Source organism: Scyliorhinus torazame, chromosome 3 (genome assembly GCF_047496885.1).
Source record: "Scyliorhinus torazame isolate Kashiwa2021f chromosome 3, sScyTor2.1, whole genome shotgun sequence".
Taxonomy (NCBI): Eukaryota; Metazoa; Chordata; class Chondrichthyes; order Carcharhiniformes; family Scyliorhinidae; genus Scyliorhinus; species Scyliorhinus torazame.
Genome location: NC_092709.1, coordinates 95,717,847 through 95,741,662, shown reverse-complemented (window position 1 = coordinate 95,741,662; position 23,816 = coordinate 95,717,847). Strand labels below are relative to the sequence as shown.

The window sequence follows — 23,816 nt, the reverse complement described above, 5'->3', positions numbered from 1 at the left end:
CGCTGGCGGGGGTGTTTTGGCTGCCCGCAAAAGTAGCAGCGGGGCCCCCCCGGGTGGTCTGGGATTCTGGCCGCGCACGCTTGCGGAGGGGTGGGGGGTGCCGGGGGGTCAGTCGCGGCGGGGGTCCACGGAGCCCAAGGGGCTGTAGTGCGGTCGGGGGCATTGGCGCGGGCGTTTTGGGAGGCCACGTCGAGGGAGGCTGCAAGGGCCCGTGCCTCTGTGTGTCCGAGAGAGTCTTTCTCTAAAAGTCTCTGGCGAATTTGCGACGATGCCAAACCTGCTACGTAATCGTCTCTGATCAGGAGGTCCGTGTGTTCATTCGCCGTTACCGCTGGGCTGTCGCAGTTTCTTCCCAGGATCGTCAGCGCATTGAAGAATTTGTCCAACGATTCCCCGGGGATTTGTCGTCTCGTCGCGAGCTGGTAGCGTGCGTAGACCTGGTTGACGGGCCTGGTGTCGGTCTGTTTCAGCAAGTTGATCGCCGCTGGGAATTCTTCCGCGTCCTCGATGAGAGTGTAGATTTCGGGACACACTCTGGAATCCAGGCCCTGTATCTTCTGGTCTTCCGTTGGTCTGCCGGGGGCCGTTCGGAGGTACCCCTCAAAGCACGCCAGCCAGTGTTTAAACGCCGATGTTGCGTTAGCTGCTTGGGGGCCGATTCGCAGGTACTCCGGGGGCGATCCGGAGCTCCATATTCCTTTTTAAGTCTGCTCAATAAATTGTAGCACCATCGATCACACACAAGGCGAGATGTAGAGAACTTCAATCGAGGCTTTATTGAGCAGACTTGTTCAGATTTGTTCCCCAGCAGCTCAGTCACAGAATGCAGCTGCGGGGAGTAAACCGGGTTCTTATACCCCACCTATCTGGGTGGAGCCCAGTAGGCGGCAGATCCAATCGGGACCCAGCATCTGTCCTCCAATAGCTCCTCGGCATTCATGGTGTACCGTATTACCCCTAATACATACCACCACAGCTAACCACTGTGCCACCGTGCTGCCCCAACTCTTGGCTCTCGCTCAGGTGGCCAGGCCTTGGGCCTCAATGACTACTTGTGCTCCTGGCTGGCTGCCTGGCTGCTGGCTATCGGACCTGGCCTCTGCTCTCTCACCCTCGCACGTCCAGTTGCCGCCCAGCCCTCTCGCTCTCAGTCCGGGCATTTGGCTCTAGTCAAGTTGCCCCACTGGCCATTGCTCCCCGAAAACCACGATGCCGGCGCTTGCCTGGACTTCTGACTGCTCACCTCACTGCTTTTGCTCAGGTGGCCCTGCCTCGAGCCTTGACTACCGTGGGTGTGCTCTTGGCTGGTTGCTGCTGGGTGCTGACTTTGTGTGGCCTCGCCTCTGTTCTTTATTTGGTTTGTTGGTTGACCACCCTCCCTCCTCAGCCCTGTCTGGAGGTCGAGAGTCGCCCCGTCGCTTCCCTCAAAGACCATTGGCCAGCGCCTCCACCTCACCTCACCAAAGGCTTTGCAGCCTCACACCCCAATGTTAGGTTGGCGGCTCACTTTTCCCTACGTCTGTCCGCTGGGCTGAATTTCAGAAATCGAGCTGTTGCTTCACTCAATGTCTCCTCAGATACTGAAGCTGTCCACGTCCAAATGTAACTAGATCTGAATGGTATCCAAGCTTGGTCTCACAAATGGCAAGTAACATTTGCATCACAGAAGTGCCAGGCAATAACCATCTCCAACAAGAGTGAATGAAACCATCGCCCCTTGACATTCAAAGCCATCACTGACTCCCCACCATCTACATACTGGGGTTTCCATTGACCAGACACTGAACTGGATGAGCCATATGAATACCGTGACTACAAGAAAAGGTCAAAGCAAGATCCCGTTAGATGACCACTGTGCCACCATGTTCACATGTCTGCACTGGCACTATGAGCTAGTTGTGCATGAGACACATTATCCGATTGCAAGTTTCATTAAATTCACATCAACCATATCTACACTGTTCTGCACCACCTAAATTTGTATTCACTTAATTCAGAATACATTTAATTGATAGGCACAGCTTCCTTTTTGCAAATGTGTGATGACACCTGCCAAATAATTAATTTATTCATAGATGCTTAACCAGCTTGCCCTTGACAACTAATTTTAAGATTCTATCAAATACCACTGTAAAACCAATTGGTCAATAGTTCTCTTGGACAACACTTAAGTACTGACATTAAATTTATATAAAGGGACTCTTGAAATATTTGTAGATTCTGCCGGAATATCCTTGAGTTTCCTCAGAACGGATCAGTAACAAATTCACAATAGTAGATTCCCATATTCAACTCTACTCTGAGGTTCAGTTCTCCCATGTCCTCTGTGAGGCTCCGCTTTCCCTTCACCTTCACGTTGTCCTCTATGTAAGCAATACTCCAATGCTCCCACATCTCCCCATCTGAACAGAATATGGATTTCCAGTGCCTTAACCAATTTGTGCTCCTCTCTCAACCAAGTTTCCACTGTATGTTCATGACTGGAATTTTCTTCATTACTTTACTTCATCCCTCACCTAGAATGAGTGGGGGAAAATCAGACAGCAAAACTTACCCAACCTCAATTTCCCCCTGGTAGATTACTGGGACTGCCCCATGCATGCAAAAAGGGGTTATTGTTCATTCCCCCCCTCACCCACCATCTGCAAAATTCAAGCGATATTTTGATGGGGCAATGGAAGAGGACACCTGACATTTAAAGAGGCCCAAAGAGCAACTGTGCCTTATCTAGCTCAGGCCACAAATCCCTTCCACGCCAAAGGCCTCACTGTAATGGTGCCAGGCCTTATAATTACAGTGCCTGGGGCCTTGAGGTGTCAAGCATCACAGTGCTGGAACTGCAGGGTAGTAATGCCATGTTCTTGTAGTGACAACACCAGGGCCTCACAGTGTAGGTGCCTCACACTGGATGTGTTCACAGCGGAGGTATCTCATAGTGTCGTAGCGTCATACAGCACAGGCCCTTCAACCCATCGCATCTGTGCTGGTCAAAAACAACCACCTAACTGTTCTAATCCCATTTTCCAGCACTTGTCCCATATCCTTGTATGCCTTTGGCTCACAAGAGCACATCTAAATACTTCTTAAATGTTATGAGAGTCCCTCCTCCACAACCCTTGCAGGCAGCGGGTTCCAGACTCCACCACCCTCTGGATGAAAATGTTTTTCCTCGCATCCTCTCTAAACCTCCTGCCCCTTACCTTAAATCTATGGCCCCTAGTCATTGATCCCTCTGCCAAGGGGAGAAGTTTCTTCCTGTCGACTCCATCTGTACTCCTCATAATTTCATACATCTCAACCATGTACCTCTCAGTCTCCTCCACTCCCAGGAAGACGGTCTCCTTTCTATCCAATCTCTTTTCATAGCTGAAACTCTCCAGCCCATGCAATTTCCCAGTAAATCTCCTCTGCAACTTTCCCAGGGCTATCACATCCCTCCTATAATGTGGATTCCATAACTGCACACAATACTCTAGCTGTGGCCTAACCAACGTTTTATGCAGTTCCAGCATAACTTCCCTGCTCTTAAACTCTATGCCGTGGCTAAATAAGGCAAGTATACTATATGCCTTCTTAACCACTGTACCCACCTGCTCTACTAATTTAAGAGACCGGTGTGCATGCGCACCAATATCCCTCTGATCCTCGGTGCTTTCCAGGGTCCTGCCGTTTATCGTGTATTCCCTTGCCTAGTGGTGGTGCCTCTGGGCGCAAGTGCCTTGATGTTGTGTGTCTTTAACGGTCGTAGTGCCCCAGGGTCATAGTGCTTCACAGTGGAGGTGCTCCACGGTGGAGGTGCCTCATGGTGGAGATACCTCAGGGTGGAGGAGCCTCATGGTGAAGATACCTCAGGGTGGAGGAGCCTCACGGTGAAGATACCTCAGGGTGGAGGAGCCTCACGATGGAGATACCTCAGGGTGGAGGAGCCTCACGGTGAAGATACCTCAGGGTGGAGGAGCCTCACGATGGAGATACCTCCGGGTGGAGGAGCCTCATGGTGGTAGCACCTCACAGTGGGGGATGCCTCAGGGTAGATATGCCTCACTGTAGAGGTGCCTGATGGTGGAGATGCCACACGATAGTAGTGCCTCACGCTGGTGGGGTGCCTCACGGCAAGGATACTTCAGGGTGGAGGTGGGCCTGGGTTCTGGTGCTTCCTAATATTGAGATCAGTAGAGTTTGTCTCTTTATCCTGGCTGCCTGATTCTTGCCTTGAATTAAAATTGGGTTTTTCTTTTGAAACAGATGGCAAAACTAAGTATTTGAGAAAAATCATGACTTTATTGATCAAGATACCCAACGAAAGTATAAAGCTGCCAGAAGTGGAGGTGAAACAAATAGTCAAGATAAATGGAAATGATTCCAGGTCTTGGTGTTTCTCATGTGTGCAATCTCTCCTGTAAGGAAAAGTTGCCACTGCTAGGCATCTGAATTTAAAATAACTTGTACCATCATTGATGCCATGCAGACACACAACAACAGACTTGTTGGCAAATAAAAAGAGTTAAGATAGGAATTCACATGGGTCTCAGTCAGTTTAGTATCAGCATTGAGCAAATTCACTTTTGTTTTGAGCATTATACAAATTCAAAGCATTCGCAACATAATAAACTGGAAGCCAAATTATGTCACTGCAATGATGACCGAATAGCAGTGTGTCATCACTGATGATTTTATTTGAAGTTATTAAACATCGCCTCTATTTACTTGAAACTGCCCTGCTCCGAATGCGTTGTATCTATCAAATGGTATGATTTTCATTGAAACCTCTTTAAGGGAGTACCAGCGATTTTTCCATGTTGCCCAAAGAATACCATCATTAAATCCACTTGCAGTCTGGCTTGACGTGTATACTCCACCTGAAACAAAGGCAAACAGATTTCAAGAATCATTCTGAATCATGGCTTTGGTAACACCAAGAATGCATCTGCCTGAGTAAAGAACACAAAGTCTTGTGTGCCCTCTCCCAATTTCACCTCTGAAAATGCACATCATTCATATGAACAGTCATTAATCAATCCAAAAGGAAAAAAAAAAAGACAACTAGCATAGGCATTGTCGTGATTGCCCCTTGAAGGGCAACACAGCAGAAGAAGGTCCTCTGGCTTGGGGGACCAGTTGGGACTGAGAATGGGTAATCACCCCAAGGGGGTGGAGTCCTCTCTTAAGCAGAAGACATATAAGCACTGGGGCAGCTGTGAGACTGCTGGCCTCTGAACAGTGTTTCTTATTAAGAAATGTCTTTGGTGTTTCTAAAGAAGTCTGTGAGCGTGCATCATTACAGGTACATTTCAATGGAAGCTGGATAAGTAAGTGAAGAAGAAAGGAACAAAAGAAGATGCTGACAGAGTTCAATGAAGCAGGTGGGATAAGCCATGGAACATAAACTCCAGCACAGATCCATTGAGCGAAATGGCGCATTTCAGTGCTGTAAATTCTAATTAGTATTGTGTAATTATGAGGTGAGTATCATGCTCACTCGGACAAATAGCTCACATTTTGGATACTTGAGCATCTTATTTGAGTACTCATTTTTCAGGTCTGAGCCATACTGTGAACATTGGCAGTACTTTCAATGGGATATGGGAGTGGCGTAGAGAGAGGTTGAATCACAGTTGAGCCCAACCATTCCTTCACCTACTGGCCTCATAAAGACATGATTAAGGTCAGTTAACTTGGCCAGGTGAGGAACTGAATGTGAAAAGTTCCCATTTTGAACAATTTCAGAAGTAGGGAATTAGGGTAACTTAAAGTAGTAACTTAAAGTAGTGAAATAAATCCTAACATTTTTCACATCCTTTCACAGGGGTGGCACGGTAGCACAGTGGTTAGCACTGCTGCTTCACAGCTCCAGGGACCCAGGTTTGATTCCCGGCTTGGGTCACTGTCTGAGTGGAGTCTGCACGTTCTCCCCTTGTCTACGTGGGTTTCCTCCGGGTGCTCCGGTTTCCTCCCACAAGCACCGGAAGACGTGCTGTTGGGTAATCTGGACATTCTGAATTCTCCCTCTGTGTACCCAAACAGGCGCCGGAGTGTGGCGACTAGGGGCTTTTCCCAGTAACTCTATTGCAGTGTTAATGTAAGCCTACTTGTGACAATAAAGATTATTATTATTACATCCATTTCACATTCTCCCTGTGAGACTCCCTGAATTTCTGGGGATGATTTTCAACAGCCATCTCTTTCTTTTTCTCATTTCAAAATCACAGCTGGTATTTGGAAATTTGGGGCAGCTCTTTAGTTGACCCATTGACCTCCAATGCCAATTTCAGATGGACCTTGAACGAGCTGAGTAGCTCGTCCACCTCCTTTCAGCAGGATGCTGCTTAAATGTGCAAAATACAGATGAAGTCCCTGATCGTAATTTTCAGTAATAAACTGGCATTACTTGCACAATGTACTCAGGTGTGGAGCCATCCGACCAGCATTGAAAGCTGCCTAGAAAATAACCAAGGAAACTGTTTATTTCAATTACTGTGATGGTGTTTGGCCTGTGCCCACACACAAGCTTCAGCCTATTGCAAGGCCTTCCTCACCCTACCACACCCTTGAATCGCCACTCTGCCCAGTCTTGACCAGACTACTCCCGCCCCCTGAACCCCCATGCCAGCCGCAACACCAAGCAGCAGACGGGTGCCTGTCTGTGTACTTGTGCCAATAGTTGTGCTTTATGCAGCTGCCATTCTCATGTTGCCATTAACTTTACAAGACACATATGATGAAAAATGTCTTCCTGCTGATATTTCCTTCTCGGAGGTCATGCTGGAGTATCATAAGGGCATTCATCTAATGGCCTGTCTGCGAACCAGAACAGTGCTCAAGCATTCAGTACAACTAGCTTTAATGTGAAAGTAAAATTCTGTGGATGTTGGAATTCTGAAAAAAGAACAAAAAGTGCTGGAAAGGCTCAGCAGATCAGGCACCATCAGCAGAGAAGTAATCTTCTACATAAAAACCATCTGATTGCAACATGAAGGGATAATGATAGAAACAAGACACAACTGTTTTGATGAAGTCCCACATCAAGGGCAGTATTTTCCACAGTGCCGCCGTACCCCCAGCCACCGGTGCTTGGTAGATTGTTTATTTATCTTTTCCTTCACGCTTGAATGCATCTCCACTGCCCTGCTTTACTGCTAACCACAATGTTTATGTACATTCTTGCTATAATTAGTGGGCTAAACAGCTGGCTTGTAAAGCAGAACAAGGCCAGCAGAGCGGGTTCAATTCCCGTACCAGCCTCCCCGAACAGGCGCCGGAATGTGGCGACTAGGGGCTTTTCACAGTAACTTCATTTTTGGGGGGCTGGTTTAGCACAGTGGGCTAAGACAGCTGGCTTGTAATGCAGAACAAGACCAGCCGTGCGGGTTCAATTCCTGTTCCAGCCTCCCTGAACAGGTGCCAGAATGTGGCGACTCGGGGCTTTTCACAGTAACTTCATTGAAGCCTACTTGTGACAATAAGCAATTATTATTATTATAATTGACAGCTCCTCACCACATCAAAAGCAGCTAAGTGACTTCACCCATGTGTTAGAACTGGTCTAAAGTTTCCTGGGCAACTATTCTGCTAAGTGAGTCAGAACTATCCTAAGTCTCTGACATTAAATCGGAGTTTTAGAGGGTTCCAGATGCAAGGGAATTATTCATTGGAAATTGAAACTTCCCAAACCATCTTCTGTAGTATTTCTGGGAATAACCATCTGAAGAAGGGACGATCTGGGGCAATATGTTATTAAGCCTCTGCAGTTTCCTGACAGAACAGTGGCAATGGTACAACATTTTGTATCTTCAGCGAACAGTCAATGATCCAATTAATTCTGTTTTTCTTTTCACAGATACTACCCGGCCTGCTGAGTACATCCAGCACCTCCAGCCTTCATTTCAGGTTTCCAGCATCTGCAGAATTTGCTTTTGCATTTTATCATATAGCTGTGTGTATTTCTGGAAACCTAGCCGTGACCGTGCCTCATTGGTAACAGTTCCTTTGCAATGAATTGTTGTTCGGTCAGTTGTCTGAGAAGTGACTTCGAACATCATTTACAAGACTCTTATTGGTGACAAGATTTACCTTTGTGATATTTGCCATTGAGATTTGCTGCATAGCATCTGTTCATCCACCAGCCAACTTTATCTTGTGCAGCACAGCTTTCTTCGTATTTATCATTATCAGAGTCTGGTGTGCTAAACTGGGCATAGTTTTGTGAAGTATAGAGTTTATCACTGGGATGGTCTCCAAAGTTAAAGCCGCCCAAGGAGTCTCCAGCATCTCCATTTAAGTACATTCCGTAACTCAAGCGATATTTGTCCACCTCACTTGACACTTGAAAGTTCACATATTGAGCGTATCTGAAGGGAAAGAAACATTATTAAACATTGACTCGATACAAAAATGATCAAATGTCTATTTGTGTTTGGTGCAGCGACGAACTAAAAGGTCAAGTGTGTCTTCAAAAAAAAAGGTTTTAGTATATCATTTGAAAAGTGAATGTGAAGTTGAAACAATCTACTCCTGATGATCCAATTATTTTTGTGTTTTAAAAAAATGAATTTTCCAGCAAAATGGGAATTTGGAGAGCGAGCTGTCGGCCGCGTCTTGAACGAACTGGGGTGTGACATGGCCCGTAGATCCTGGGAGAGGCCACCTCTGGGATTCCCGACGGCCATTACACTCACGAGGCATCGCGATCTGGGTCCCTCCCACAGTGGGCAGGACCCAATATCGCTCAGCTAAGTGAGTTTAAGAACCCACTTAACCATGGATATAATGGCCACCCGGCATCTACCGGCCTCGCTGAGGAGACCCCAGCCAGGCGCTCTTCAGTAATGGTCATGACAAATGGGGACCAGGAACAACGGTAGCTGGCGGGGGGGGGGGAAGACCCAGGCAGTCGGAGGCCCACGGGTGGTCAGGTCGGTGCCACCCAGGCACCTTGGCACTGCCAGCCTGGCACCTTAGCAATGCCATCCGGATGCTAGCCTGACACAGCCAGGGTGCCCAGGTGGCATTGCCAGGCTGGCTGGGGCACTGCCAAGGTGTTAGACTGACATTTTGACCACACGCCAGGATTGGGCCTGAGAGTGCCCTGCCTGTGTGAGGTGGGGTGCAGTGGGGGCTCGATGACCCCCTTATAGGTGAGTTGCAGCATTGGGAGGGGGGGGGGGGGGAATGCTCCGCTCATTGGAGCTCCTCAGTGCAGGAAATTATGACGAGTGCTGCCTCAAGGGGATGTTTCCCACCGGGGCACTAAAAAAACCAGATTGCTACAAACGTCAGGAACGACCCCCCAACCCCGCCCAGAACTGACTTTTTTTATAGTCAGATCAAACCCTCAGTGTTCAAAAATAATAAGTGTCTCTGAATTAAAAGGAGCTGATTGTGGAGGCAATGCTATGCCATTTCTGGCGACATATTTGGAAGCAAGGAGGGCATGTAACCTGGCAGGAGGGTGATGTGCAAGCACTCCACCATCTTCCTGCCTCTGCCAAAATTACATTTGCGGCAGGAAGGCCTGTGGTTGCACTTCCCAATGCCAGCCTTCGGTTGAGGCCATTAAGTGGGCAATTAATGACCATGTAAGGACCTCATTCTGCCCTGTCTGCTGTGTACCCAACTGCTGGCAGGAATATCGTCACTCGGGGAGCATGACAAGCAAACCTGTGTGGGCTGCATGTGGACTCTGCCTAGTGTTGGGGGTGGGGATGGCCTTGTTCAAAGGCAATCAGTGCCTGATCGAAGGGCTGCACATTGGGAAAGGGGGACACGCTCAGAGTCACCCACCTGCTTTTGCTGCCAAACACCCTTCCACACCCCACCATATGGAACTGAACTTATTTGTGGCCTAGTTCATGACTCAGTCCTGGGTCTCCGGTCAAAGTTGTTCTGGCAACAGCCACCAATTTCCTGGTGAGCAAAAGAGCTGCCAGCCTCTGACTTGGCGGAAGCTCTTGGTGAGCTGGATTTCTGCCAAGGGGGTTTTTAATCCTCGGGAAGGCCTGCTTTTGGCTGCCTAAGTGCCTAAGAGATATTTAATGTGAGTGGTTATTCCCAGAGGAGAGAATGTGGGTGCATTGCTGGCTCTCCAGCAGACAGATGAAGCCTCCAATGCCACCATAAAATCCTTCCCACTTGAGTTCATCTTATTTCACGTGCTAAAATCTGATATACTGTTAGATTGCTCACTTCTTGGGCTGCATTTTCAACCCAACCATCTTCAGCTGCTTCATCAATGACCAACCCTCCATCAGAAGGTCGGAAGTGCGGATCTGCACTGATGATTGCCCTATATTCAGAGCCATTTGCAACTCCTCTGATATTGAAGCCGTCTGTGCCCATATGAATGAAAATGAAAATCGCTTATTGTCACAAGTGAAGTTGTCAAATGAAGTTACTGTGAAAAGCCCCTAGTCGCCACATTCTAGCGCCTATTCGGGGAGTCTGCTATGGGAATTGAACTGTGCTGCTGGCTTGCCTTCAAAGCCAGCGATTTAGCCCTGTGCTAAACCAGTCCCATCTTGGTAATATTCAGGCTTGGGCTGATAAGTGGCAATAAACATTCACACCACACAAGTGCCAGGCAATGACCATCTCCACAATCAGAGAGTCGAACCATTTCCTCTTGACATTCAAAGGCATTACCATCACTGAAGCTCTCACTAACCTAAAGGTTACCATTGACCAGAAACTGAACTGAACTAACGATATAAATACTACGGCAGGTCAGAGGCAAAGAATCCTGCAGTGAGTAACTTACCTCCTGACCACCCAAGCCTGTCCACCATTGACCAGACTCAAGACAGGAGTGTGAGAGCGGAGTACTCGTTTTTTTCGGCAGTCCATAAGGTATACTTGCAGATCGACTTTTTCGTGGTGGGGAAGACTTTGCTAGCTGGGGTTAAGGGGTCGGAATACTCGGCAATTGCAGTATCAGAACATGCTCCGCATTGGGTGGAGATGGTACTGGAGAAGGGGGTAGCATAGAGGCCAGGGTGGAAATTCGATGTGGGACTGTTGGGGGACCGAGGGTTCTGTGAAAATTGAAAAAGTAATTGAGAAATATGTAGGTTTCAACTGTATGGGTGAGATGTCGAAGGCAGTTGTCTGGGAGGCTCTAAAGGTGGTGGTGAGGGGTGAGGTGATCTTGTTTAATGCCAGGGTGGACAAAGAGGAGAGGTTGGAGATGCAGAGGGTAATAGATGAGATGTTGGAGGTAGATAGGAGTTATGCAGAAGATGGGGACCCAGAAAAGTTGGAAAAGAGGAAGGAACTACAGGTGAGCTTTGACCGACTATCTACCAGGAAGGTGGTGCGGCAACTGAGGCGAGCAAGGGGTGCAGTTTTCGTGCATGGAGATAACGTGTATGTTAGCAGGTCAGCTCCGGAGGGAGGCGGCGGTAAGGGAAATTGTTCAGGTGAGGGATACCGTAGGGAAGTTGGTGGTGGCTCCAGATCTGATCAACAAGGTCTTTGAGGAATTCTATGAGAGGTTGTACAGGTCAGAGCCACCTGGCTGATACCGGGAGATGCAGGAATCTCTAGATGGACTGGAGTACCCGGGACTAGGGGAGGGGAACAGGGCTTCGTTAGAAGGAGCGATAGTAGAGCAGGAGATAAAAGATGCGATTAGGAGGATGCAGCTGGGGAAGGTGGCAGGGCCGGATGGGTTTCCGGTGGAATATTATAAGAAATTGAAGGATAAGCTGGCACCCCTGATGGTGGGGATGTTTGAAGAGGTGATAGGGAAGGAGGTGTTACAACAAACTTTGGGGCAGGCATCGATTTCCCTGTTGCTTAAAAAGATAAGGATCCGACGGAGTGTGGGTCGTATAGGCCCATATCACTTTTAAAAGTGGATGCAAAAGTATTGGCGAAGGTACTGGCGGGTAGGCTGGAGGAGTACCTCCCGAAGGTGATAGGTGAAGATCAGACGGGGTTCGTGAGAGGGAGGCATCTCTTTTTGAACGTTAAAAGGGTATTGAACTTGGTTATGGCACTGGTGAAGGGGAAGGAAACAGAGGTGGTTGTGGCAATGGATGCTGAGAAGGCATTTGACCGGGTAGAATGGGGGTACTTGATGGCAGTTCTGGAGCGGTTTGGGATTGGACCAAGATTTGTGGACTGGGTAAAGCCGAGGGCGAGTGTCCGCACAAATAACATCAGCTCGAGATACTTTTCTCTCCACCGTGGGACTAGGCAGGGATGTCCTATGTCCCCCCTGCTGTTTGCACTCGCGATTGAGCCATTGGCCATCGTATTAACAAGTTCAGGGGTATGGAAAGGAATAATGCAGGGGGGGAATAGAGCATAGGGTGTCCTTATATGCCGATGACTTGTTATACGTGTTGGAACCGAGTGTGTCAATAGGGGGAATATTGGAGCTGCTTCGGGTGTTTGGGTCTTTCTCGGGGTACAAACTAAATCTAGACAAGAGTGAGTATTTTGTGGTGTCACGGCTGGGGGTGGGGGCAGGGGTGGGGGGGGGTGCTGCCATTCCGTAGGACAGGGACTCACTTTAGATACCTGGGGGTGCAGGATGCCCGGTTGTTGGGGGGGGGGGGGGGGGGGGGGGGGGGCTCCGTAGGTACAACATTTCTAGTTTGGTGGGGAGAGTGAAAGCTGATCTAGCAAGATGGGATGGTCTCCCTCTATCACTGGCGGGTCAGGTACAGGCAGTTAAAATGAACGTGTGGCAGGGCAGCAATGTGCACAGTGGATAGCACTGCTGCCTCACGGCGCCACGGTCCCAAGTTCAATTCCGGCTCTGGGTCGCTGTCCATGTGGAGTTTGCACATTCTCCCCGTGTTTGCGTGGGTTTCGCCCCCACACCCCAAAAGATGTGCAGAGTAGGTGGATTGGCCACACTAAATTGCCCCTTAATTGGAAAAAAAAAATGAATTGGGTACGCTAAATTTATCAAATAGAAATTAACGTGTTGCCGCGATTTCTGTTTATTTTCCTGTGCCTGCCGATTTTCCTGCCAAAGGCATTTTTCAAAGAGATTGAAGGAATGATTACCTCGTTCATGTGGGGAAGGAAAGTGGTCAGAATTAGAAAGGTGCTGCTACAGAGGGGAAGGCAGGGAGGGGGTTTGGGTCTTCCGAACCTGATGTATTATTACTGGGCGGCGAATGTGGAGAAGGTGTGGAGCTGGGTCAGAGGGGTTGATTCCCAGTGCGTCAGAATGGAGGAGAGTTTGTGCAGGGGGTCGGGATTGAAGGCGCTAGTGACAGCGCTGCTCCCAACGGCCCCGGGGAGATACTCAGTGAGTCCGGTAATAATAGCTTCATTGAAAATTTGGAGGCAGTTTTGCCAATTCTTCGGGTTGGGAGCAGGGTCAAGGGAAATGCCGATTCGGGGGAATCACAGATTTGAGCCAGGGAAGTGGGATGGAAATTTTGGAAATAGGAGGAGAAGGGGATTAAGACACTAAAAGATTTGTTTATTGGGGGTCGGTTTGCAGGATTGAAGGAGCTGGAAGCGAAGTATGGGCTGGAGCGGGGGGAAAATATTTAGATACATGCAGATTCGAGATTTTGGCAGAAAGGAGATACAGAGCTTCCCGGTGGAGCCGGCCTCCACTTTGCTGGAGGAGGTGCTGACGACAGGGAGACTGGAGAAGGGGGTAGTGTCGGTGGTTTACAGAGCTATTTTGGAAGAGGAACAGGCACCACTGGAAGGGATCAAAGCAAAGTGGGAGGAAGAGTTGGGCAAGGGTATGAAGGAGTGGTTCTGGTGTGAAGTGCTCCAGGGAGTGAATGCCTCCACCACATGCGCGAGGTTGGGGCTGATACAGCTGAAGGTTGTTTATAGAGCGCACCTCACAAGGGCGAGGATGAGCCGGCTCTTTGAGGGGGTAGAAGATGTGTGTGAACGTTGCGGGGTGTGGGGGGTGCACAAATCACGTTCATATGTTTTGGTCCTGTCAAAAGCTGGAGGATTACTGGAAGGAGGTTTTTAGGGTCATCTCTAAAGTGGTGCACGTGAAACTGGACCTGGGCCCTCGGGAGGTCATATTCGGGTGTCGGACCAGCCGGGGTTGGAAATGGGTGTGGAGGCAGATGTTGTAGCCTTCGCCTCATTGATCGACTGAAGGCGGATCCTGTTAGGGTGGAGATCAACCTCTCCACCCAGTGCCCTGGCGTGGCGGGGGGACATTGGAATTCTTGACTCTTGAGAAGGTTAAGTTTGAACTGAGGGGAAGGATGGAGGGGTTCTACAATTCCTGGGCATTATTCATTATGCACTTTCAAGAACTGGATAACATTGAACATTAGTTGGGGGGGGGGGGGGTGGTGTGTGTATTAACGGTGACTATGGGTGATTCCTGATTCCTTTTTGTCATTTGTTTATGTGAACATGTGGATGAATGTCTGGAGTTTGGTGGGAGGATGGGATTGTTGTTATTGATATGGGGATTGACATTATATTCGTTACTGATTATTCTTTATTGTTGGTGGGTGCAAATCTGCGAGAAAATGTGAAAAAGGAGAATAAAAATATTTTTTTTGAAAAGACAGGAGTGTGATGGAATACTCCCCATTAGCCATTCCAATAATGCTCAAGAAGCTCAATACCATCAAGAACAAAGTAATCTGCTTGATGGGCACCCCATCCACCATCTTGAACATTCACTCCCTTCACCACTGATACACAGTGGCAGCAGTGAGTACCATCTACACGATGCACTGCAGCATCTCACCAAGGCTCCTTTGACAGCACTTTCCAACCCCATAACCTTTACCACCTAGATGGACAACAGCAGCAGATACAGGGGAACAATGCCACTTGTGTAAGTTGTAGCAAGCTCATCAAAGGACCAAAAGTGAACTAGACACGTTGGAAAAGGACATTCCATTTTAAAAGGACAGATTGCTGTACAAACCATATCTGCAGGCAGGCAACTGAATCATGACAAACAGGCCATGAATCCTGAAACGGCCCGATCTCATTCAAAGAGGGGCAGTTGAAATGCAAATCACTTGTTGCCCTGGCCAGACGGAACCACAATACCTTAATGGGATAACAATTAAAGTTGTCTCCAGCGACCATTGTCAAGAGACCAATAGAAACCAGAGACATTGCAAGCTTTTGTAAGGGCATTGATTAAAATCATATTACATTGTGACATCTTTTGGTTGGGAACTTAATCACTTCCATCCTGCCAACAATCAGAAAGGCTTCCTTTGTCCTGGAACTCATCTGTGGGAGGGCCATCAGTATTTGACCCATTCAGGGTTTTGCCCTTAAAATGACAAGTCTGAGGAACTGGTTTTGGACTCTACTCTCCTGCCTGACACACGTTTCGCCTTGCTGAAGACAGACCACGAGAACCGGAAGAACAACATCCGCAAGGACCTGCCAGCTTGGAAGAAAATCTAAAGAAATCTGTGCCAATGTTTTTTTCAACTATCCTGTCCCTGGAGCGGTGAGTATATTCCTCCAGCTCACAGAAAACTCCCAATTAGTATAGATTGTTGAGGTTTGTGGTGTATGAGTGAATATATCTGTGTATCTGTGTTTGCGGGCGCTAAAGTAAATCTGTGTAAACTGTAAGAATTTTCGATGTGCCGTTTAGTCTCTTGTTTTACACATTTCATAATCGGTGTTTGTGTCTGTGGGTTAATCTGAGTTGCAGAAGACTTAATTTCTCTTGAATAAATCAATTATTTTAAAACTACCATTATTGTGGTCTCACCTTCCTTTCACTGTCCACTCTGGGAAAGTCACAATAATTGCCAGGACATAATCCCGTAGTCAAGGACCAGAAAAGGGAATCTGAGTGTTTCGAACACGCTCACTCAAAAGAGGCTACTGGTCAGGAATAAACAGTGGTCCCTCTTTCTCTCTCTCTTGTGAAGTTGCACTAGTGGGGTACTTCTGGGTGACATTTCACCATCACAGGAGAGAGACTCACACAGGCGTAGGTGGCAGTCAAGGTAACTGGTGTGGCATAAGGACAACCTCACTGGTTAGGTATAAACAGTGAGACTTGTCCCCACTCTCTTGCGAAGCTGTCCCAGTGCGACACTTCCGGGTTGTGGTTTCAACACCTGCAGGAGAGAGACACCCACAGTCATCTGTGACACCCAATACCAGCCTGTTGCGGAGTAAAGGAAACCCTTCTCATTACACTTGCAAGTTCCCTTCCAAACAACACTCAATCTTATCATCGTTCCTTCACTGTCACTGGGTTAAAATCCTGGAATTCACTCCCTAATAGCGCTGTGGGGGTCCCTACTGTGGGCAGCACGGTAGCACAAGTGGATAGCACTGTGGCTTCACAGCGCCAGGGTCCCAGGTTCGATTCCCTGCTGGATCACTGTCTGTGTGGAGTCTGCACGTTCTCCCCGTGTCTGCGTGGATTTCCTCCGGGTGCTCCGGTTTCCTCCCACAGTCCAAAGACGTGCAGGTTAGGCGATTGGCCATGCCAAATTGCTCCTTAGTGACCAAAAAGGTTAGGAGAGGTTATTGGGTTACGGGTATAGGGTGGAAGTGAGGGCTTAAGTGGGTCAGTGCAGACTTGATGGGCCGAATGGCCTCCTTCTGCACTGTACGTTCTATGTTCTACACCACATGGACTGCAGCGGTTCAAGAAGGCAGCTCACCACCATCTTCTCAAGGGCATTTCGGGCTGGAAAATAAATGCTGGCCGAGCCAGTGATGCCCACATTCTGGGAAAGAGTAAAAAAGACTGCATCATAAAATTATTGGCCTGTAATATTAACTGCCAGACTGCCAGCGGTATTGAGTGGAGGTGAGAGGGAAGAAGAGAAAGCCAGAGCAGGGATGACCTAATGTCACTTGCATGAGTTGTTAGCAGGAGTAACTGGACTGGGATTTTCCGCCATGGGAGGAACAGGAAAATTTGGGCGGCAGCCAAAAGTCTGTTAACTTTGTTGTGGGACTGGAAAATCCCAACCCATGGTTTCAGCAAAAGACATGACAGACCTACTGACTGCCCTTTGGTTTTAAGAATGATAAGAATCCGGGCCCCTGCGGTGCATCTTCCGACAGTGAAGCCGGCTCATCATTGGCCACTGGATGGGATCTGGCAGTCCTGCCAAGGTCTATGACATTTTGTGTGGCTCGCCCGTCTAACCGCCAATGCACCCATGTTGGGGGGTTGCCTTTGGTGCAACTGAAAGATTTTGCCTCGGGTGAGGAGAGGTGGTGGGTGGAGATGAGAATGGCAACAACCTCAGCAAAAGTCAATGAAATAAAATTAAATAGCAGTTCCTCTAAATATGAAAAAATGTTTTAAAAATACAAGTATTTGGCATTGCAAACAACTGTTATTTTTATAACCACAAATACCATATTGTCTAGGAAGCTTTTTTCTCAATTCTTACAAATGGTACCACATATATTTTATTGTTTACCAGGATAAATCAATGATTACCTATGGTTGCCTTCCCAGTCCGTCAGGTCTATTTGGATTAAATTGTTTTTCATAGACCGTGTAGTTAGGAAATGTATTTTCTCATTACCAAGCCAGAACTCTGTGGTATCACCAGGTGACAAATATCCAAACCCTTCCCTGTATGAAATCCAGTTTTGGTTGAAGTCTACGCTGCCATCGAGCCGCTGAAAGAAATGAGTGAGGCATTGCATGATGGTACCTTTGATTTCATTTACTAAACATTTGCTTGTCAATAGCATAATTATCACGTAACATACCCTTTGGAGCAGTGTCCAGCCTCGTCCATTGGACTCTATCTCACAATACACTAAGAATTGCCGTCGAGCTCCCAATGGTTTGACGTAGTACAGGCCGCTTTTTGTAGCGCCCTTGTCAGCAATACTTTGACAGTCTGAATAAGAGCAGATTACAGTTCATAGATTGCTTATTATCCAACTACAATTACTGTTACTTCTTACTGCACGACTCTTTTTAAAATTATGCAATAATCATTAATAAAACTTTAATAAACAACATCCACTTGTCTTTACCATAGTAAAAGCAAAGTGCTTCAGAAAGGACGTGAGACCGTGCCACATATCAGCACAAAGAGGTAGATTGAGGAGTCTTTTTAAAGAAGGAAAATGAAATCGAAGTTAGAGACTTTAGTGAGCGAATTCTAAGGCCTCCACAGAGGAAAGGAAATTAATGTTGCCATAGTTCCATAGGCTGTTCTCCCCTCTAAGAGAGAGTTGCCTGCTGGTGATTTAACCTGAGGGCCACCACATCTCAGGTGGAAGGCAAGGTTGAGAAGTGGGGATCTTCATGAGTAACCTTGGCCGGCACAGGAATATGAACCCACACTGTTGGTGTCACTCTGCATTATGAACCAGCTGATTAGCCAACTGAGCTAACCAGCCCCCCTCCCGCAACCCCCCTACAGAGGTAAACACAGCTAACAACAATGGGCAAAGGAAATTGAGAATGTGTAAGAGGCCAGAATTGGAGGGTTGCAGAGTTCTCAGAATGCTAAAGAGCCGCAAAAAGCAGAGATAGGAACAGAACAAAGTCATGGAGGGATTTGGACATGGAGATGGGAATTTTAAATTCAAACCATGCTGGACCTGAACCTAATGTAAATTGGTGAACAGATGGATGAAGAGTGAAGGGGAGTTGGTGAAAGTTAGGATTTGAGTTTCGATAATAAAACATTAAATTATCTGACTGAAGAGGAATGATTTCTGAGGTGATCGTTAAAGTCTCAATACATGCACAAACATAACCATTTAACAGGGGATGCTAACCTTGACCTGTAATTTCATTTATGTGAACAGTGTCTTGACATGGCTTTCTGCATAAGTCCTGAAGTTGTAGTCTCGTTTCCTTTAAGTCACTGATATCTTTTTTGTTCTGATTTAGTATGAGCTCCAATTCACTGTTGAAAAATAAAAGAAGGCATGTAGAGGTATAATTTCTGGTGAAAGGCAACAATATCCACAGTAGTAGCAGTATCTCAACGGATGGGCGACACGGTGGTACAGTGGTTAGCACTGCTGCCTCACAGCGCCAGGGACCCGTGTTCAATTCTGGCCTCAGGGGACTCTCTGTGTGGAGTTTGCACTTTCTCCCAGTGTCTGCGTGGGTTTTCTCTGGGTGCTCCAGTTTCCACCCACAGTCCAAAGATGTGCAGGTTAGGTGGATAGGTCATGATAAATTGCTCCTTAATGTCCAAATGTTAGGTGGGGCTACTGGATTACAGGGATAGGGTCGGGTCGGGGTGTGGGCAAGGTAGGGACGAGGCGTAGGTAGGGTACTCTTATTAGGGTCAGTGTAGACCCGATGGACTGAATGGCCTCCTTCTGCACTAGCGATTCTAAATCAAGATCAAAACAGAAGATGATCGATAAACACGTCAATTAACATCTTTAAAAAGAAAAGACAGGTTATTGCTCCAGGCTTCCAGGTTCACTGGTTAGGAAATGCAGACCATTGAGTACTTAATATTTAATTCATTGCAAGAATTGCACCTCACTGGGATTTCCCAATTAGAGAATCAGCCGCAGGCTCTACTCCTGAATGTAGACAGGGCTAGGACTTGTGGAGAAGACCTTAATCATCCTAATAATTTTAGTTCTCAATATGAAACACATTTCCATAGTAAAACTAAGAATTGGTTCTGAGAGATCATGTTTAGGATTTGAATTTGTGAACAGACTTTAGTGACTCGCAGTTTCCAAGAATAGAGAGGCCAATTTGTTTTTTGTTTTGGCCCCATTGGTGATGTGGGTGCAAATTGCTCTTAAGCTGGCACTAGTTTTGAAAATAGTTATTTGGCGGCACATAAGCTTGGCAGTTGACTGTTCCCTGGTGAATTCTCTATGGCAACGCATCTACCAATCAAAGTTCACTTGTCAACCAATCAGCACTCTCTTCTCATGCAGTATAATTTGTCGTTCTCCTTACTATTACTGGACCGGCCTGGTGAGTGAAAAATGAACAGCTTTGACAGCATGGTTGTCATTTTCAGTCAGCGGGCTTTCAGTCCGTTCACAGTGGTGAGGCCGGAAGATCCTGCTGGTGTAAGTGCTGGAAAATTCCAGCCTATGTCCTTTTTTAGTTTTGAAAAGTGTTTTCTGGCTGAAGATTATGCTCAAGATCATTTGCACATCATCAAATGTAAAATCTGCCATGAACCAGCACAATTGCAGAGTTTTTTTTAGAATATTCAATTTTGAAAATAAATCTTTAAAAATAGTTTTGGCTATATCTGAGTGGTAAATGGGAGCAGTTTAATTTATACAGTTGAAAACAAATTTATCACAAAAAATAAGCATTTTAATTGAAGTCCATTATCTGAATAACCTGGTAACTGAAAATGATTTTACAAAGTGTAAAGAAGAAGCATTTGCCTGTTGTATATTAGTATACATAATATCCAGCTTCCTTCTTTATAGATCAAAATATGTTTAACAGCATGACTGCATTAAGCCAATGCTGCATTATTCCTCAGTTTTTGAGCTTGTTTGAAGTGGTCTGGGTATGGATCATTCTGTAAAAACTCAATTATGGACTGGATTTTGCTGTCGGTGGTGAACAAAAGGCTCCACACTGCATTTTCCCAAGTTGAGAGTTGCTGTCAGTGTAAATGGCACAGCACCTTCTGCAAGTCGCCTGTTTCAACAGGGGGCGTGATTCTCCCAAAAGGGAGCAAGGTCCCCTAGTGAGCTCAGTTAGCTGCATGTTTCCCGGCGCTCGCAGTTCGATTCGCCATGAATGAGGGGCTCAGCAGGGAGCGCGCGGCCAAGGCCGCACATAGCCCCGTTTTGTACAGTGGGGAGCACCACTCACCGGAACTCCCCATGGTAGCATCCCGATCTCCGAGGCCCCCAAAACGATACCGAACTGCCCCCCCGCCCAGCCCAAATGCAATATGGAAGAGGCCCCTGCCCCCCCCCCCCCCCCCCCCCCCCCCCCCAACACCCACGCCAGGCAACCCCAGCCTGATTGCACGCAAAAAATGCCAGTTTGGCACTACGGACCTTGCACCATCAACTTTGCACCACCATATCAGCTGCCAGTGCCACTTGGGTCTGCATGTACCTCCTTAACAAATTGAATCATTAATGAGCAGTGCAGTGTCTGAACTGGGAAGTGTCAGTAAGAATATTTAATTCAATGTCAACCCAGTTACAGAGAGGAAAACATAAAGAGGGAAAGAAAGATTGGCTTAAACAAGAGAGAAAAAGACGCAGAAAGACAAAGTACAAAAAGTTTTTTAAATTTTCAGCGTTATTTTTCATTGCCAGACAGGTTATTTAGCAGTAACAAATATTTGCCATTTCATTGAAAGCACAGCGAGACTAGATTAGGCAATCCTTAACTTTATCTGTGGGTTCAGTCCACATATCACAGGATGTCAGGATCTACACACACCATCAGAAGCGAAGGCAAATGGCGAGCTACCATATTCTCAAAATGTTTGGTGGAAGAAGACATCTTTGTCAGTCGCTTCCACATGTTCACATTTAACTGCGTGTGCAAGGACTCTGGAAGTTGCTGGCCAATTTCCATGTAAATAATATTGGGTGCTGTCCCTGATCACTTCATTTTCACAGTACGAAGTCTTACAACACCAGGTTAAAGTCCAACAGGTTTGTTTCGATGTCACTAGCTTTCGGAGCGCTGCTCCTTCCTCAGGTGAAGGAAGGAGCAGCGCTCCGAAAGCTAGTGACATCGAAACAAACCTGTTGGACTTTAACCTGGTGTTGTAAGACTTCGTACTGTGCTCACCCCGGTCCAACGCCGGCATCTCCACATCATGACTTCATTTTCAGATCAATGTAATTTTGTACCTACTTTATTTCCACTTCTCTACTGTCAGTACTTCTTTCAAATCCCAGAACCTCGCTTTGTATTTCGAGAATTGTTTGAATGGCTTGATCTTTAAAACATAAAAATACAGATAAACGTCATTTGCATCCTGGCAGATGAGAGTCATTCTGGTTGATTTTAAATGAAAAGCTAGCTGTTTTAGCGAGGTTACTGTGCAGATGTTACCTGACTGTTGTTCATTTAAGTAACCTTCGGTATGTTTGACATTGATCATCTTTTTACTTGTTGCAACTGTGACCTCTCCAATGCTATTCAAACTCGTTTCAATTTCCCCAAGTTGACTGTCAACCAGTGCTTGATGCTTTCCAAAATAATGAGAGACTCCGCATGTTGTTGGGCAGAATTCTCCCTAAGTTGCCACAACAGAAAGTAAATGGTGTAATATATTTCCAGCTAGAAAGGCACATGATTGTAAGGCAGACTGCGCAATGAAATGCTACTTACAAATCTACTGTCTAAGATGCAGCAGGGCCTTTCGAATGAAACCTGCAATGAAAGGAAAATATTATCAGATGTTCACAGCAGTCAAATCAAACCTGTCCAAGTGGTTCATTGATGCTCTCTCCCATAAATTCACTTACGGCTTTAACAGATGAAAATGCAAGTAGCAGAACCTGCAGGGAGGGTAAGAATTTCCCCTTTGTTCCTGACATCGTATGAAGGAAAACAGAGATTCCGACTCACTGTGCCAGATGAATGAACTGGCTTCTCTAGAGCAGCTTTATCTTATTGAGTCCCCGAGCTGAGATAAGAGTTCCTGATGATTGCTAAATGCACGTAACCCCAGAACGCACAATAAATCAGGTCATCACCTCTGACTCATTCTTGTTGGAAATAATTCGAAGAACGGAAGTACATATCAAAGGTGAACCACTATCTTATTTTTGATTTCCACTTTATTTAAAATATAATTGGAATATAATAACCCATTCAAGTCAGCAGTTAAAACCAGGATGGTACATATTTTTAATGCAAAATATAAAATATATCTGCCAGGAAAGTTGCCAATAATTAACCTTCTGTGGCATTTTATTATAGTCTGAAGGTATGGATAGAGGCTGCAATGCTCTCTCCATCACTTGGCTGTCCAAGAATCTCTCCAGCTCTCCACACCGGCCATTGGCATGTGTTCAAAGGATTTCCAGGTTGATACTCAACCTACTTGGCTGCCTTATAAACACAGCTTTGTTGGCCATCATGTTCTGGGGTGGTGCTTGAACTTAGAGCTCCTGGCTTAGCGACAAGGACAATACCAATTGCACTACAAGGCACCCAGTAGCATGAGCAGTACCTGAAAGATGGTTGCTATGTGGACCAATCATTGATGGAGTGCTGGTGGAGTGCCGCTCTGAAGGCAGGAGGGGAGGGGAGGGCGAGGGGGGAGGGCAAACTCACTGTTTTAAATGCAGTTGACGTCAAGTAATCAAGGACAGGATCAGCTGATGAATCAGTACTCCTCCGTGTTGACCACCACTTGCAGGATGCCCTGAGGGTGGCAAGGGTGCGAAATATGCTCTGGATGGAGGACTTCAATGTCCATCATCATGAGTGGTTTGGTAGTACCACCACAGACCGAACTAGCCGGGTCCTAAAGACATAGCTGCTAGACTGGGACTGCAGCAGGTGGTGAAGGAACCAACAAGAGGGAAAAACATACTTCTTCCTCACCAACCTGCCTGCTACAGATGTCACTGCCACCGTGCTAAATTGGATAAGCTTCGAACAGATCTAGTAACTCAAGACTGGACATCCATGAGGCACTGTGGAACATTAGCAGCAGCAGAATTGTATTCAATCACAATCTGCAACCTCATGGCCCAGCATATCCCCCACTCTACCATTACCACCTAGCTAGGGGATCAACCCTGGTTCAATGAAGGGTGCAGGACAGCTTGCCAGGAGCAACATCAGGCAGACCAAAAAATGAGGTGTCCACCTGGTGAAGCTACACCACAGGACTACCTGTGTGCCAAACAGCATAAACAGCAAGTAATAGACAGAGCTAAGCGATTACACAACAGACACA

At 46.8% G+C, this 23,816-nt stretch overlaps 1 protein-coding gene across 1 annotated transcript; it reads right to left on the bottom strand.

Moving 5' to 3' along the window:
• Window positions 1–4,261: 4,261 nt before the first annotated feature.
• On the bottom strand, window positions 4,262–22,544 carry fgg (fibrinogen gamma chain). The gene is made up of 9 exons (XM_072496003.1): window positions 22,372–22,544; window positions 22,235–22,276; window positions 21,956–22,139; window positions 21,755–21,839; window positions 18,703–18,833; window positions 17,677–17,810; window positions 17,399–17,583; window positions 8,071–8,348; window positions 4,262–4,859 (listed from the first exon to the last, which is right to left on the bottom strand). Exons 1-9 carry the CDS (start codon window positions 22,441–22,443, stop codon window positions 4,687–4,689), a joined length of 1,284 nt encoding a protein of 427 aa, XP_072352104.1. The 5' UTR covers window positions 22,444–22,544; the 3' UTR covers window positions 4,262–4,686.
• Between the last annotated feature and the right edge of the window lie 1,272 nt (window positions 22,545–23,816).